Below are 14961 nucleotides of genomic sequence, written 5' to 3' on the forward strand. Positions count from 1 at the left end.
CATCAAAATACAAAAAGAATCTCCAGAAAAGAAGAAGCCCATATCTCAAGTTACTCTCAAATTTTCTAAAGCAAGGAGCTGCCCCACTATATGTAATGGTTTTGTGTGTTTCCCAAATACAATCTTGGCCAGTATATATTATGGGGTAATTAAACCAGAAAATCCAAGCAAGAAAGTTAGGCTGTTCAGAATTGGTGGAAAGTATTGATGGTACAAAAATAAGAATTTGAAAAGATGAGGTTTCCCAATAGTTTCTTTGAGTAGAATCCAAGTGAGTTTTGAACCCTCTTTAATAATAACTAATGATGATTGTATTCCTATTTTATTGTTTTCTCACCAAAGCATACTATTGGGTACCTTCTTTCCTCTCTAATTTTTTAAATGGAATTTTATTTAATCCAATTAATGATACAAACGAATTCTATAATTTAATTTATAAATTATGAAATTGCAGAAGCATTCAGTCTTATATTGATTAGGATGGAAGAGACATTACCCATTTTCTCAAATCCTTACTGAAATAAATTGATAATCCGACCCGAATCCAAATGCAAGAAATGCAACTTGAGAAGGAAAAAAGACAAGATACATACAGAAAGAATTAATATTAAGAGGTGAATTGGGAGGAAGAAGACAGCGGATTCAGATGAGAGGGTCACGTGAGAATGTTCCATGTGATATCTTTCAAATTTCAAATCTGCTCATACCTCTTCTTTAACCAATAAATTAAATGTTATACACAAAAGGTGAAATGTTCCAACTAAAATTACATATTTTTTAATTGGGTAATTCTCTTTTTCCTTTTCTTTTTGCATTTGCACTTTGAGTTCATTTACCCTTTCAATGCTCATTAATGGAGAACTTGGGATTAATTCAATTCCTTTTGCTTTTAACTTTATAAGTTTTGTGATAATGTAGCAATAAGTTACTGTTTCTGTTGGACATTTGTGGAAATTCTTTCTAATTTCTATACTCAAATTCTTTCTAATATGATACTGTGATTGTTCTATGCTGATTAAATTAAGAATTTAATTTTAAAATGACATTCTGATAAAGAGGAAAGCAAACAAGCACTGGTCCTAGGTAGCTCTTTTTTCACGACATTGATTTCAAAATCTTTTTATTTTATTATATATATATTTTGTCATATAAATGATATATCAGAAAACAGAAACAGTGGGCAGTTGAGTTGGGTCTTTGACGCCTCTGTATGCCGACCATTACTCAGCTCATTAAGCAAACCTGCTGCTAATGAGGCTAAAGGTAAAAGCAAAATGACAGCAACTGCCAAGGAAGACAAAAGATGGAGGTGGACTTTGTTTCTTTTATATAATTATCTTTCTTCTTTCGGTTTCTGTATCTGTTTATGTTTCTCACATTTGTTGATATGGGACATTTCTCAGTGGTGACGCCAAGAAAATGGAAGGAGATGATAGCTTGAGGACTCTACACTGCTTAAGGGGAAGATTGCTTGCAGAGAGACATGCTTCTAAGGTTGCTAAAGAGGAAGCAGATCTCATGGGCAATAAGGTCTCTTCTTCTCCTCCACATTATTTATTGTACAAGTTACTGTTATGGCGTTTCTCTTGCGACGTTCACAATGTATTAACTAATTTCAACATCTCTCTGATTTCTTTTCCTTTACACAGTTATTAGAGATAGAGACCAAACTAAGAGAAGAGACCAAATTAAGGCAAAAGGCAGACAGGAAGCTTAAATTCCTGTTGAAGAAGCTCGAGTCCTTGAAACTTTCACCCGCACTGGAGGGAGTAGAGGTGCTGTCAAATTCATCTGATAGTTCTTGCCTCTCATTTTCCGATACTTCATCCTCTAAAGACCCTGAAGAATCTGCATCCAAATCTCAAGCCTCACAGGAAATGAAGGAGATTAATCACTCTTCTGAGAGCGCAACTACTCGAGATTCATTAGATTCCAACTCTCTTCCTAACTTCAAAGATTCTCTATCAGACAAATCTATCTACCACTTCACTCCAAGTTGTCAAGATTCAAAGAAAGATTCTCAGAGGTAAACCAAATTCAACCTGCTTTGTCCTTTTTTCAATTTATATTCCTTATTTATTGTTGAATACTAACTCCTCATATTTTGCATGATTAGATTTTTTTTCTTAGCTAATGACAGCAGTTAAGTTTGATTATGAATTTCAGTTGTTCAGACTTAGAAGCTGCTGGGGTGGTGGAGATGAGGAAAGATTCAACAAGTGAGAGTGATAAGGAAGAGAATGTGGATAACTCATTGGCATTGGCATTAGTTCCTGTAAATTTGGCAGCAACCAACAAGACAAGTGAGTTAATGATAGTTAACAAAAGTGTTGGTGAAGTTCTTGATGCTCTAAGGCATGCCAGAGAAAAGATACAAAGCTCAATTGAGAGAAGACACATGAGTAGAGTTAGAGTTGGGCCAAGCTGAATTGAACTCATGATGTTTGTTTTAAGTTAAAATCTTACAGCAAAAACAAAGATACTGTGATCAGGTCCTTCTATCTTCTTTCTATTCTGAAGCAAAACAATGACCAAAACAAAAGATTAGTGCTGCATTAACCAGATGGTTAAATAGGTAAGTTAAAAAGGGAAATAATCAGAAATCTAAAAGACAGCATGTGAAGTGGGGAATTATTGGAGGTTTGTTGTCCAGATGATGGTTGGGACCCAACTGTATGGCCACATTCACTTTTGTCTACTTTTTGATTGAATCTTTGATATGTTTAGTTAGGTGTTGTTCAGTTGATGCCTGTGATCTGCTGCTGCTGCATTCACATGGTGTTAGGCCAAGGGCAATTAATATTTCCTTTTCAAGGCTTTTGCCTCTTCAATTTGTTAATTGGTTCACTTATGCTCTTCTCTTGCAAGAGTGAGTTTTGTCTATGTAATTAAACTAATTAAGCTTGCCCACTTTTTAATCTACTGAAAGTTTACTGTGTTCTTTTAGCAAAACTAAGTTTAGTGCACAAAGGAATCCACAACTACTTCTTGAGAAGGGTGAATTTATTGGCTTCTGCTCACTTGAAAAGTGGCATTGAACCTCGAAAGCTAAAAACTTAACTTGCTGGGCACTGAACAAGGCTTTTGTTTGTAGTGAGGTTGATTTTGGATTTTGGTAATTGCTTTGCTTGAATTGTAGATACCCATCATTGGGTGTATGTAATGGATTATTAATGCACCTTCTTTGGTCCTTGGAGCCTCATTAGCACCATAGCCCAGCTTGCTTGGGCTCAAAAACCAAACAACTTATGGGCTCTTTCTGTTACTTGTTGTTGAAGTTGATAGGATAGGATCCATAGCAAATAGAACGCCCCCATGTATTACTTCTTCTCAGTCAGTTACTCGTCTGTCTTAAATTGGCATCAAAAGTGGAGAACTCAGTCCACAAAGTGACACTTCAATTCACACATTCTGTTTTGTCTTGTTACTCAAATTCAAAAAGACCTCAGGATGCAGCAAAAGATTTACAAGATGTTTCACTTCCATTAACCTCTGCTCAATCATTCACAAAAACCCTCTTTATTCCAATGCTACACAGATTCTTAAACCTTTCAGAGCTAAAGTTACAGTTTCAGGATATCCTCTCAATTTCCTTTCCTTTCCTTTCTTTTTTTCTTTAAAAGGAAAAAAAAGAGCACCAAACTGGTAACAAAGAAACATACATGTGCATTAAAAGGATTACTTGATTTTTCAAAATCACAAGAAGTTAATTTTAAGTTATTGGTTGCATTAAATTGCATCAAGAACAAGAAGTGTAAATAGCATTGGTTGTTGAATTGCAACCACTTGAATGAGACAATAATATCATCTTCTTGTAGCTTATCCACTTATATTTTGCATTACATTAATTATAGGCAACGGGCTGTTGCTTCTAGTTCTCTCTCTCTCTTTATTGTTTTATAATTGTTATCTGGTTTTTCTTATTTTCTTTTTCTCTTTGGTGGATGACATGATATGAACCAAACTCACCATAATAAGCTGCCCAGTTGCAGACCAAGTTGGTGAACACTGAACATATATGCATTAGCTGTGTTTTAATATGCAGAGATGTTCTGGTGCATGTACCACTTATCTCAATTGCTCACTTCGTCTCTTTTAGCTTTCTGGACCCAGTCTGGTCTCACTTTGTTTGGTATATATATATCACTTGTCTTTCTCTTTTCTTTCCTTGTAATAATGATAACAGATAAGGCAAAAAAAAGAAAAAAAACCATCTTTGCTCCACGTAGCACGTAGAGATATGTGGGGGCAAGGATTCCTGTTTCTAGGAAGCACACATAGCAGAGATAAACTACATGCATTTTTAATTATATTATATGTATCAAGATTGAATGGATTTGTTGGAAATACTTAAGAATAATTTAGATCTATAACATTAACACTGATATCGAGGCTATTCATCTCAATCTGTGTGACTGTGACCCAATCAAAGTCTCTTCTTGGCCAACCATGTAATGTACATAACAAGAAAATCAATCGTCTCTCTAATTAAATCCACAATATGCTGATGCCTACTGACTACTGAACTGGGCACAAGGGTTGAAGGTACACATTGCCACGTGCATTTGCTTACTGTAGCTATAAAAACTAAACTGACGAGAAATTCTTATAAGGAACTAATGTTTAACAGAGTCCTGTATTTTAGGTTATGAAACATGTATGTAACCACAAACAAAATCAAACTGGGGAAATAGCAAAAATAAGATGAGCAAAAGTTGCCTAAAACTTTGGGTTATTTGCTTAAAACTTTAATGTAAGCCATATATAGAATTGGAAACTCTACAAACTCCACTAACCCACAAAAGACAAAAACAACAAGAAAACAACAATGTCAGTCATTGTTAATTTAAACTGTTCTCATTTTCCCATGCTTGGATCTCATCTGACTACAAAACTGAAGATCTTCTGTCAAAAAACTCCAAACTCCCCTCTTATCCATTGCTCCCTTCAATCTCTTTGATCTCAGACCAGACTCTGTCAATACCAAATCCATGTGTTATTTTACAGCTCAGTCTGTTTCTTGAGATATGGCACACATGAAAGGACCAAACGTACTCTCTACCCAGATTCAAGGTACATCCCTCCAGCACCCCTTCCTGTTCTCTGAACTCGCTTAATAACTATTGCTTTCTTGTCTCCATTACACCACTTTTCACTTCATTTTGCCCATACTCTTTTGGTCTCTTTGCTACTTATTGATGGTGTCTGGTGGATATATAGCTTCAAGAATTGTGATTGTGGGATCGCCGCATAAGCAGAGTTTGAGATTGAACTGTTTCTTTTGGATAATATAAATAATACAGCTTGTATGCCAATCTCGTAATTGTTCTTCAAGTGTCATTTTCTTGAAAATGGTTAAACCTTGTTGGAGACCTCGTGTTGATGGTGACACTAATGGGAAGGTTGATGGATTATTGTGGTATAAGGACTTGGGGCAGCATCTTCATGGAGAGTTCTCAATGGCTGTGATTCAAGCCAACAGTTTATTAGAGGACCAAAGCCAACTTGAATCAGGGCCTCTGAGCTCTACTAGTTCAGATCCTCAAGGGACTTTTATTGGGGTTTATGATGGACATGCAGGAACTGAGGCTTCAAAGTTTATCAGTCGCAATCTTTTCCCCAATTTCAAGGGTATGTTTAATTCCTTTGCTAATTTTACTGAGATGATCCCCCTATGCCTACACTTGCTAAAGCTAATTTTCTAGTCATAATAATAATAATAAAGGTCTGCTCCACGATATTATTAAGTCAAATTGTTTGTCTTCTAGTTTCCTATAAACGATGAAGTCTAAAAGAACTTCACTTTTTAATTAACCTTGGTTGGGGAAAAAACTCCCACCTATTCACTCATTTTATCATAGATAGTTATAATATAGAGGTGCATGAACTATATGGACTTGTACATCAGTTTTAGCTCAGATTTGTAGTTGGATTCTATCTGCCATCAGTAGTTGTTGCTGTGTTTTCTGCAGAATTCATCTACCCTTTGTTGATGTTTAGAATGAAATGACCAATTCCTTATTGTTACCTTTTTCTGTTTGTGATGCAGCAATTGTGTCTGAGCATGAAGACGTATCAGAAAATGTTATAAAGAAGGCTTATTCAGCAACGGAGGAGGATTTTCTTTGTCTTGTGAAAACACAGTGGCTCAATAAGCCTCAAATGGCATCAGTAGGATCCTGTTGCTTAGTAGGTGTTATATGCAATGGACTGTTGTATGTTGCGAATGCTGGAGACTCCCGAGCAGTGTTAGGGAGAGCAGAAAGAGGAAGCAGAGGAGTTACAGCCATACAGTTGTCTAACGAGCACAACGCAAATATAGAATTTGTGAGAAATGAACTTCGGGCTTTACATCCTGAAGATTCTCAGATTGTTGTCTTGAAGCACAAAGTTTGGCGTGTGAAAGGCATCATACAGGTAATTTTCTAGCCTTTCCTTTCTTTCCTGGTTCAAGGAGCACTAGAAGTTGGCCAAAGACACAGATATGCATTGTGTATATATGTTGTTTTTACTAAACTGATAAAGCAGCATCATCTTGAAATTTCTTCAAGTGTTCTATTATCATTTTCAGGTTTCAAGATCCATCGGGGATGCCTATCTTAAGAAGACACAGTTCAACACAGAGCCTCTACAGTCCAAGTATAGGCTGCCTGAACCCTTTCACAAGCCCATCCTCAGTTCAGAACCATCAGTCTTAGTGCATAAACTCCAACCAGAAGATCAGTTCCTCATATTTGCTTCTGATGGTTTATGGGAGCATCTCAGCAACCAGGAGGCTGTTGAAATCGTGCAAAATTGCCCTCGCAACGTAAAGCTCCAGAACTTACTTTTATCTGCTGTTGTATCTCAGTAGCAAACTTCAATTTTTCTCTACCCTTGCACCATTACAGTCTTCCATGGTTGATAAGATCTTGTGAAACAAGAAAGTAGAACTTTTATGACCATCACGTAAAATAATGTTATTGCAATCAACTCATAGATAAGACATGCTTGTTTCAAGTCATTAACTTAGCAATTTTTTTTTTCATCTGTTATAATGCAGGGAATCGCCAGGAGACTCGTTAAAGCTGCACTTATGGAAGCAGCAAGAAAACGAGAAATGAGGTATACAGATTTGCAAAAAATTGATCCAGGGGTGAGAAGACATTTTCATGATGATATCACGGTTGTGGTGGTGTTCATAGATTCTCATTTAATCAGAAGAAGGCCGTTGAACAGTTTTCCATTTTCAATTCGAGGAGGAGGAGGAATGGTCCTCTCCCCAGCTAACTCATAGACATAGTCTGCAAGATTCAGTGCATCTTATATCAGTACCTATCTATGGTTTTCTGTTAGAAGTTAGTGATGCTTATTATTACAATTGGAGGATCTGTTAGTTCTCCTAAAACAAAAAAAAAAAAGGATAGTGTTTGGAACTCGGAATGTTCCCTAAGGACATGCCTTACATGAATGCCTTGGCTGGCGTAAACAGAGATAAAGAGCATTGAATGGAACCAAATCTAGATTAACATAACTGTATAGATATGATATGAACCTTTCTTCATCGCTCTAAATGTATGATCCACCATTGCTAAAAGTGTAAGTTCAAGCTTTTTATTAGGAACCAATAGCAGCTGCTCTACCCTCTCAACCCAAGGTTCTTGGTGACAGGTATATATTCCTAAATGTTGATAGGTACTTCAATATACAACCATGCAATTTTCTTTTATCCTGTCCCAGTTCAATGACTGAATTACAAATAATATAAGATTTATCAACATCCCCTGTGCAAATCCTGAGGGCTATTAACCTTCTCTATGCTCTAGCTTCGATATTCAAAAGGTGAACCACAGGCGAACATGGCTTCAATGTTCTTCACTGTATTAGTTCATGGTCCTCATTCATATTGTGCTTGAACATAAAGAAAATTCCATTCCAGACACCTCCCAGATTCTGCTTTGTTTCGAGCAGAAAGGCAGCTTAGGCCTATCAGGCAAAAAGTGGACATAATTGCATGCGCAGCCCAAGTATAGTGCTTCATTTACAGCACACAGAAATCCTTAATTTGTCCAAGAACTATTTACATCTCAATATATCAATCAACTTTAACTAAAATCAGTCACCGAAGAATTCTGCATTATAATCAAATCCATTTACAGAAGTATATATTTAGCTTCAGCAAAACACAGCTTTGCACAGTCGCTCACTTGCACTCACTAGTCGTTACTATCTTCAGCTGTGTAATATTAACCTTTCTGTCCAACTTATGAGCAGACGTACTTGACATGTTATCAACCGTAAGTTGCATACCATGGCCCATGCACGGCAACTGACGGAGTGGCTGCGACTACTAATACTTCAGCAGTTTCTACCACCCTTTCAGTGAGCATGGCCGCTCCAACTTGCTATAGTGCCATTTCTGCTAGTCCTTTTCTCTCAGGCCTACTGCCCTAATATAATTCCCCTCGCAACCAAATAAACAGCCTTGGAAACCTTTTAAAAAACAGGGTCTTCAGCCTGCAAGCTCTTTTCTAACATCCTAGCCATGACTAATGTCTGAATTGCTGTTTCTCAGGGACTACTGCCTTGTCACCATCTTGCGAGGACCTACTAATTATGTCCCCAATTTCTTCAATACCTACATCATCTGAACGGTCTAAAACCTCTAACAATTGCTGGGTTAGCTTTGATCCGATAATATGCTTCCCATATCTGCACTGCTGGCCGCTGCTCGTCCATCAGGAGGGCTTGGCGGCAAATAAGAAGGCTGGTAGATATCACTATGATCTTTTGTAGATAAGCCTGGGCAGCCCTCAAAAGAGCTAGGTTAAGCATGAAGGTTTTTCAGGCAAGGCTTCTTGTGACAGACCAGAAACCCAACTTGCAAACTTCAGCACTCCAAGCCTCACCAACAAATCAATTCTTTTCTCTTCCGTTTGTTTTGAGCATAAAGCTTCCACCGGTTCTAAGGTTGATGGAAGGAAGAAAGAGCTGAGCCTGACATAAATTCTCACAACTCGTCAAAGCGGAGAGACAATTGGTATGCTGTTCCCATTCCTGATCTTTGCGATGTCTCACCAGATGAAATCCATTGCGTGGTCAACGATAGAGGCGCACTGGCATCGGAGTGAGATCCATAATGGTTGGTGAATGCTTTTCTAAGGTAATCCAAACCAGCAGGTTAAAGGCTCCATCATTCTTATACGTGTTTTGCTTATCTTCTGCCTCAGATCCCGAATCCGCTCTAGGACAAATCGCAGACCCTTGATCATTGCAATGGCATACGAACACTTGGACTCATCTGGGGTTTGACACATTTTAGCCATCTCTTTCAATAATTCCTCATGTGCGACTTTCAGTTCATCCTCCTGGGCTGAAGCGGAGAGCTTTTGCAGCATAGCTACTGAAAATCCAAAAGCTTTCTGAGGTAATCAATGTCCAGAGTTTAGCACCTGACGGATACTTTTCCAAATCAATAGCTTCAGCAATCTCTTGTTTCCAGCTTTCAGGAGCCACCTTCCTCACAAGGTCGACAACCCGGCCATAGCAGAGACCATCCTGCTTGATAGCCTCTTCCATGGTGTTTCTTATCTTTGCCTTGATACTGTTTTCTTGATCATCAGTACTGAATCTATCAACAGAGTTTTGGTGCCACTCATGGAGAAACTCATTCTCTGTTATCAATCTTTCAACACCTGCAAAATGGGTTGTTGATGTTGCAGGGGAACTGAGTCTTTTGGATGAGGAAGCAACGTCTTCTCTAAACAAAGACTGCAGTACTGGAAAGCTTATGATCTTCTGTAACCTGTTTCTGAATAATTTTCATATCATGACTAAGCAGAGCTATCTGTCAAAAGTTGCTAGCTGAGACCTCAAGGTAAGATGGAGTCATCTGAAGTACTCTTGCCCAGTATAATACTCATCAACAATTCAAACTCTTGAATTAAATATTATTCTGCAGAGCTCCTTGACCACTGAAAACAACACCTGGATGTCCCGTAAACATGGCTGCACAGAGAACCTATTTTCGCTGGCGGGCATGTTACTTTGTTTGTTTGCTCGTCATGAGTAGTCGTTTTCTTGGGGGTGTGGGTGGATATTCTTAGTCCTTTAAGAAGGTGAAAATGTTATTCTCCATACAATTTTTAAATCCTAACATTTTATTCAATTTCCCACAACCCGGATTGTTGAACCTAGATGGCAACTAGCTATCCGAGTACTAGCACAACCAAAGACAGGAATTTGTTACAGAATTACTTATTAAACAGATGCCTAACCTCACTTTAGAGTGAATTCAACAGTATTACCAGATTCTATTTCAGGTATGCACTGCAGCAGGTAATCAATAAAAACCATATCACAACCAAGCTACAAAACCATATTGAAGTTGAGTTTCATAATAATGTCATTAACCATGAGGTTGTTATTTTAATAACTATGCACAATACATAACAAAAGAAAAATATTACATGATCTCCCAAATAAAACACTGTTCTTCCATCCCAAAAATCTGATGACCATAAAAGACAAGAATCCCAGATGCTGAGTTTCATAACCAAAAACAATTCAAATAAAATTACAGAATACAATCCAAAGTATCCAAAAATATCTCATTCCCATAACCCTACCTTGCAGCTCTGCAACTTACTGTGAGGCCAGAAAGAAATCAACAACACCTTTTGCAATGCTAACCACTCTTAATCAGCTAGGAATATTAGAAATTCTGAAGCAATAAACTAAAGATCTTTTCCGATTCCACTATTAATGATCATAAACTATAAGTAAAAAGTTAACTGAAAACTTTACCTTCACTGTTATGTAAACCAAGTCAAACATGCCATTTCCAGACATGCACCCCATGATCAAGCTTAAAACAGCAGCATTAAGTACCATACTATTTTATCTTACCCTATCTAAAATAATTGTTTTGAAAGTTTCAAAATCAACACGAGCACCTAACACACTTAATATAATGTCATCCAATTCTAGTCCAGCGCTATGGTATGAGACCAAGAGAAAAACAATTTAAGAAAAATTGAAAAGCTAAAACAAAATCAGAAAAGATACAATCAAGTCAAGCTGCAATTAGACTAAACAAAAGACAAGACACATTCCTAGTAGATGTGACAAATACGTTCCTAATATAATACTTTTTTGCTTCAGTGGTAGGCTTCTAAGATGCACCGGTACTATATTATACCCTCTACAATCTATAACTGCAAATGCCCACATGGCCATATATCTATCTTTATACCAATCAGAATAAGACTTGTTACCAAGCAATTTGTATTATAATCAACAATTCTGCAGCTTAGTAGAAAAACTCTTCATTTCCTAATAAACGAATTAGCATTTTGAAATCTCAAATTCTTGTATCAAAAAATGCTACTCAAAATGCATACTTAATAATGCTGTTCTATGGAAGATCATGAGAGTGAAGCTGTAAATGAATATGAGGCACATGCCACATCCTTGTGATGAAACAGTTGCCAAATGACAACCACAAACCATCAACTGCTTTCGGCACAATATAGGGATTGAAGATATATATAAAATACATGGCGACACCCTAGATAGAAAACCCAGAATTTCCAATATATCTAGTAGATTAATGTGATGAGTTAACAAACTAGAGTCATTGTTGATTACTTTAGGCCTCACAAGGTAAATTGATATTAGAAGGCACATCTGAAACCAAGAAATCGTCTTGATACTGCTGGAATCTTGTTAAATGCCTGTAGATAATGATCTATCTGAGAATGAATACCGTTGCATCTGGAAATTCAAGTTAATGGGAATAGAAGCCACTGAGGGAGTCAAAAGTTAGAACTAGACCTGCCAAAATAACACCACATCAGATAAACAAATGAATAATGCATCCAAAACGTTTTCTTTAAATGAGACTGTCCCATATTTAGATATTATGCTAGCTGAAGCTGATTGGTGCCACAACTGGCAATGGAAGCATATCCTAACTAAACTGTACCTAAAATTTTGAGGAGGGAAATCTCTTTTCAGGGCCCCCCACCCGCCTTGCCTGCAATCGCTGCCTTCTGATTTAGAAACAAAGAAAAGATCATCAATAAAATAGTACAGTCATAATTCGTAATTTATCCTTTCCATATGATACATAATTGAGATCTTTAAAATAAAGGCCTTACTGGTTCAACATTTCCCTTGCCATTCATCGATAACGAATTTGATGAAGGTTGTGAAGGCCTGGGACACAAGCAGTAATATGTTACCTCTGACTCAACCATTTTGGATAGCAAAGAAAGCAAAGCATTACAGTGACCTATTAAAACTAATGTAACACAGGGTAAGAAGTTCATAGACACCTCATATCCTTTGCTTTCTCTTTGTCTTCTTCTTCTTTTGAAGTTGGTGCAAATCTTTGAAGTCGAGCTTTTTTCTTGGCCTCCTCATCAGCACTCACAGCCACAGGAAGTCCAAACCTATTTAAACAACAGAAAGATTCAGTAACAATCCACCTCAATAGTAATAAGCAACGTTGCTGCAACTAAAATTCTGAAACATAGACCTCTCTGCTCTAGCCTTCCTCTTTAGCTCCTCACCACTCTTTACAGTGGGCCCAGTTCCAAACCTGCAACGGGTAAGGTTAGCATTTAAACAGATTTAGATAGTGAAATATGAAAACAAATTCAGGCTCTGTGCATGAAAAATCCTTAAAACCACCCTTCACTAATTAAAACAATGGCCGGCTATACAAAGCCCTCCTGCATGAGTGTGCTCGTGTGAGTAACACATAGAGAGAGAGGAAGAAATTCACAATTCAATAAAAACAAAAAAAGACACCTAGACTCGACCATGAACCCACTTAAAGGGAAGGTTAAAGTTTGAATACATAGGTTAATGACTCTGATACAAAAGGAACAGAGACCGAAGCCTAAACAGCTATAGAAAGCTTATACAATTTTCGAACCAAAATTGCAGTTGATAATGATTGTAAAAAAATGTTGTGTATTAATGCATGAAAAAGAATATGAAGTGAAAATGACTAAGGCCTAGTTTAGGTTGTGTTTATGATTCCAAAACAGTCTATCAGTCAACAAAAAAGATTAAAAGCGTCATTTCATAGTTAGAATAGATGTCTTTTAAAAAATACTTGAAATAGATAATAGTGAAACCTAATTGGAAGACGGCAGCCATGAAATCTATATGCAAAAGTCCGACGTAATAGAACGAAATCTAATGGGATAGGCCTTAAAAAATCCCTAAGACCTAACTCGGCATAATGACCTCTAAATATTTTAATGGTAGAATAAAAGAAAACAAGGGAAGAAGAGATCTGCGGATACCTCTCGGCCCGAGAATTGCGTTTCTCTTGCTCGGATAATTGAACAGTAATTCCAAAGCGCTCGGCGCGGCGGATCTTCTTCTCGGTGTCAGAGACAGGAGCAGTATTCCCTGATACCTTAGTGCTCTTAGAATCCTCGGCATCCTTATTAACTGGTGCGGTGACCTCGACTAGATCCGACTGAACAGGAGAAGGAATCGGGGCATCTAGGGCTTTGCTAGGGTTATCTTCGAGAGGAGCGATGGCTGTGGGATTGAGATTCTCCATGGAGAGTGGTTGAGCAGCAGCACCGAGCGATAGAAGATCTTTTTCTTTTACCGTGAATTTTTGATGCGGAGAGCAAGCGAATAAAAAGACTCTGATTCTTTTTTTCTTTTATTAACGACGGTCAAAGAACCGCTTGTTTGCGTCTCTCTTTTTATTTTTCCTGGAGTGGGCAACTGGTGGGGGAATGGGTCGAGTTTTGGTTTACCCTACCCAATCAAACCATATAAATATCCACTCAAATTCAATTTAAAAAACAAATTAATTTTCATATTAAGAATCTGCACTGATCGAGATCGGATAGTAATAACTTTAGTACATTATTAATTACTAATAAATATTTTTATAGAAATATATGTTATGAAACATTTATCCATGTGGTAAAGACACTGTAATGTCATATAATCCACAAACAAAAACAATGACAAAATCCAACATACAAACTTTCATAAATTAATATTAGAAAAATAATTATTAATTATAAATAGTATTATTTAATTCAATATTAATTAATTATTATGTGGTGTACTCGATATTGTTATTTTAATCATAAAATTATTTATTTATAGATATTTTTATATATTTTTCTATGTTTTAACACCTTCATATTTTATTAGGATAATAATATATTCTTAAAAATATATATTATTTTAATTTTAATATTATTTTTTAAAATAAAAATTATTATATAATTAGAAATAAAACTTATTTATTAATATAATATCAAAATTTTTGAAATTAAAATTATTATCTAATCAAGAAAGTAATTGTTAACTAATATAATATTAAAAATATAATTAATCTGTTAATTTTTAAGAATAGATTTATTGATTTAATTAGAAGTTGACTTGCTAATTAATAATTAGTAAAAAAATTACCTAAATTACTTACAAAATTTAATTATATATGTAAATAATAAATACATATATAAAAAAATAATATTATTAAAAAATTTAAATTTTAAAATTTAATATATATATAATAAAATATCTCTATAATAATATTCTATATATGAATAATCTGTGTTTATAGTGATACAAAGTTACCATTCTAATATGAGCTAGTTATAAATAAAAATAAATTTTTTATTATAATAAATTATAAAATTTTTAAATTTTATTTTAAGGTAATACACTTCTATATAGTAATATTTATTTATATAATTTTAAAAATATATTATATTATATTATATATTATAATATTATTTTTTATTAAATCTTATTTATATAATATAACAAGAGATTAACATATTTTATTTATAGTTTATGTGATTTTTATTTATAAAATTAAATATTAAATCTAAAAAAATTCATATTAAATTTTTTATAAAATTATAATATTATCGTAGTTATAAATTTTATTTAATTTAAATAATATAATTATAAATAAAAATTATTATA

At 35.5% G+C, this 14961-nt stretch overlaps 3 protein-coding genes and 1 pseudogene across 4 annotated transcripts; 2 read left to right on the forward strand and 2 right to left on the reverse strand.

Annotated features, from left to right (window-relative positions):
- The first annotated feature begins 852 nt into the window (after positions 1-852).
- Positions 853-2940, forward strand: LOC8283850. Its single transcript, XM_002525163.4, has 4 exons — positions 853-1309; positions 1404-1530; positions 1650-2026; positions 2167-2940. Exons 1-4 carry the CDS (start codon positions 1275-1277, stop codon positions 2426-2428), a joined length of 801 nt encoding a protein of 266 aa, XP_002525209.1. The 5' UTR covers positions 853-1274; the 3' UTR covers positions 2429-2940.
- A 1705-nt stretch (positions 2941-4645) lies between these two features.
- On the forward strand, positions 4646-7576 carry LOC8283849 (probable protein phosphatase 2C 38). Its single transcript, XM_002525162.4, has 4 exons — positions 4646-5631; positions 6050-6417; positions 6572-6808; positions 7043-7576. The coding sequence occupies exons 1-4, from the start codon at positions 5352-5354 to the stop codon at positions 7274-7276; spliced, it is 1119 nt and encodes a 372-aa protein (XP_002525208.1). The 5' UTR covers positions 4646-5351; the 3' UTR covers positions 7277-7576.
- A 418-nt stretch (positions 7577-7994) lies between these two features.
- On the reverse strand, positions 7995-9801 carry LOC107261736 (annotated as a pseudogene).
- A 557-nt stretch (positions 9802-10358) lies between these two features.
- LOC8283848 (protein MODIFIER OF SNC1 11) lies at positions 10359-13733 on the reverse strand. Of its 2 annotated transcripts, none has more exons than XM_025158440.2 (6): positions 13299-13733; positions 12521-12583; positions 12318-12434; positions 12141-12198; positions 11966-12032; positions 10359-11714 (listed from the first exon to the last, which is right to left on the reverse strand). In XM_025158440.2, the coding sequence occupies exons 1-5, from the start codon at positions 13562-13564 to the stop codon at positions 11994-11996; spliced, it is 543 nt and encodes a 180-aa protein (XP_025014208.1). In that variant the 5' UTR covers positions 13565-13733; the 3' UTR covers positions 10359-11714; positions 11966-11993. The 2 variants fall into 2 exon arrangements, with proteins under 2 accessions (XP_025014208.1, XP_002525207.1); XM_002525161.4 differs by having other exon boundaries at positions 10359-11814; positions 13299-13731.
- Positions 13734-14961: the final 1228 nt, after the last annotated feature.

Source organism: Ricinus communis, chromosome 10 (assembly GCF_019578655.1).
Source record: "Ricinus communis isolate WT05 ecotype wild-type chromosome 10, ASM1957865v1, whole genome shotgun sequence".
In the NCBI taxonomy this organism is placed as follows: Eukaryota; Viridiplantae; Streptophyta; class Magnoliopsida; order Malpighiales; family Euphorbiaceae; genus Ricinus; species Ricinus communis.

What these genes read in the sequence shown, in the direction of transcription:
- LOC8283850 (XM_002525163.4), top strand. Translation starts at nt 1,275, where the DNA reads ATGACAGCAACTGCCAAGGAAGACAAAAGATGGAG. An exon ending in CAGATCTCATGGGCAATAAG is followed by an intron (nt 1,531 to 1,649) that starts GTCTCTTCTTCT and finishes TCCTTTACACAG; the next exon opens with TTATTAGAGATAGAGACCAA. An exon ending in TCAAAGAAAGATTCTCAGAG is followed by an intron (nt 2,027 to 2,166) that starts GTAAACCAAATT and finishes TATGAATTTCAG; the next exon opens with TTGTTCAGACTTAGAAGCTG.
- LOC8283849 (XM_002525162.4), top strand. Translation starts at nt 5,352, where the DNA reads ATGGTTAAACCTTGTTGGAGACCTCGTGTTGATGGTGACACTAATGGG. An exon ending in TCTTTTCCCCAATTTCAAGG is followed by an intron (nt 5,632 to 6,049) that starts GTATGTTTAATT and finishes TTTGTGATGCAG; the next exon opens with CAATTGTGTCTGAGCATGAA. An exon ending in TGCAAAATTGCCCTCGCAAC is followed by an intron (nt 6,809 to 7,042) that starts GTAAAGCTCCAG and finishes GTTATAATGCAG; the next exon opens with GGAATCGCCAGGAGACTCGT.
- LOC8283848 (XM_025158440.2), bottom strand. Translation starts at nt 13,564, where the DNA reads ATGGAGAATCTCAATCCCACAGCCATCGCTCCTCTCGAAGATAACCCT. An exon ending in AGGAAGGCTAGAGCAGAGAG is followed by an intron (nt 12,435 to 12,520) that starts GTCTATGTTTCA and finishes TTGTTTAAATAG; the next exon opens with GTTTGGACTTCCTGTGGCTG. An exon ending in GAGAAAGCAAAGGATATGAG is followed by an intron (nt 12,199 to 12,317) that starts GTGTCTATGAAC and finishes CTTGTGTCCCAG; the next exon opens with GCCTTCACAACCTTCATCAA.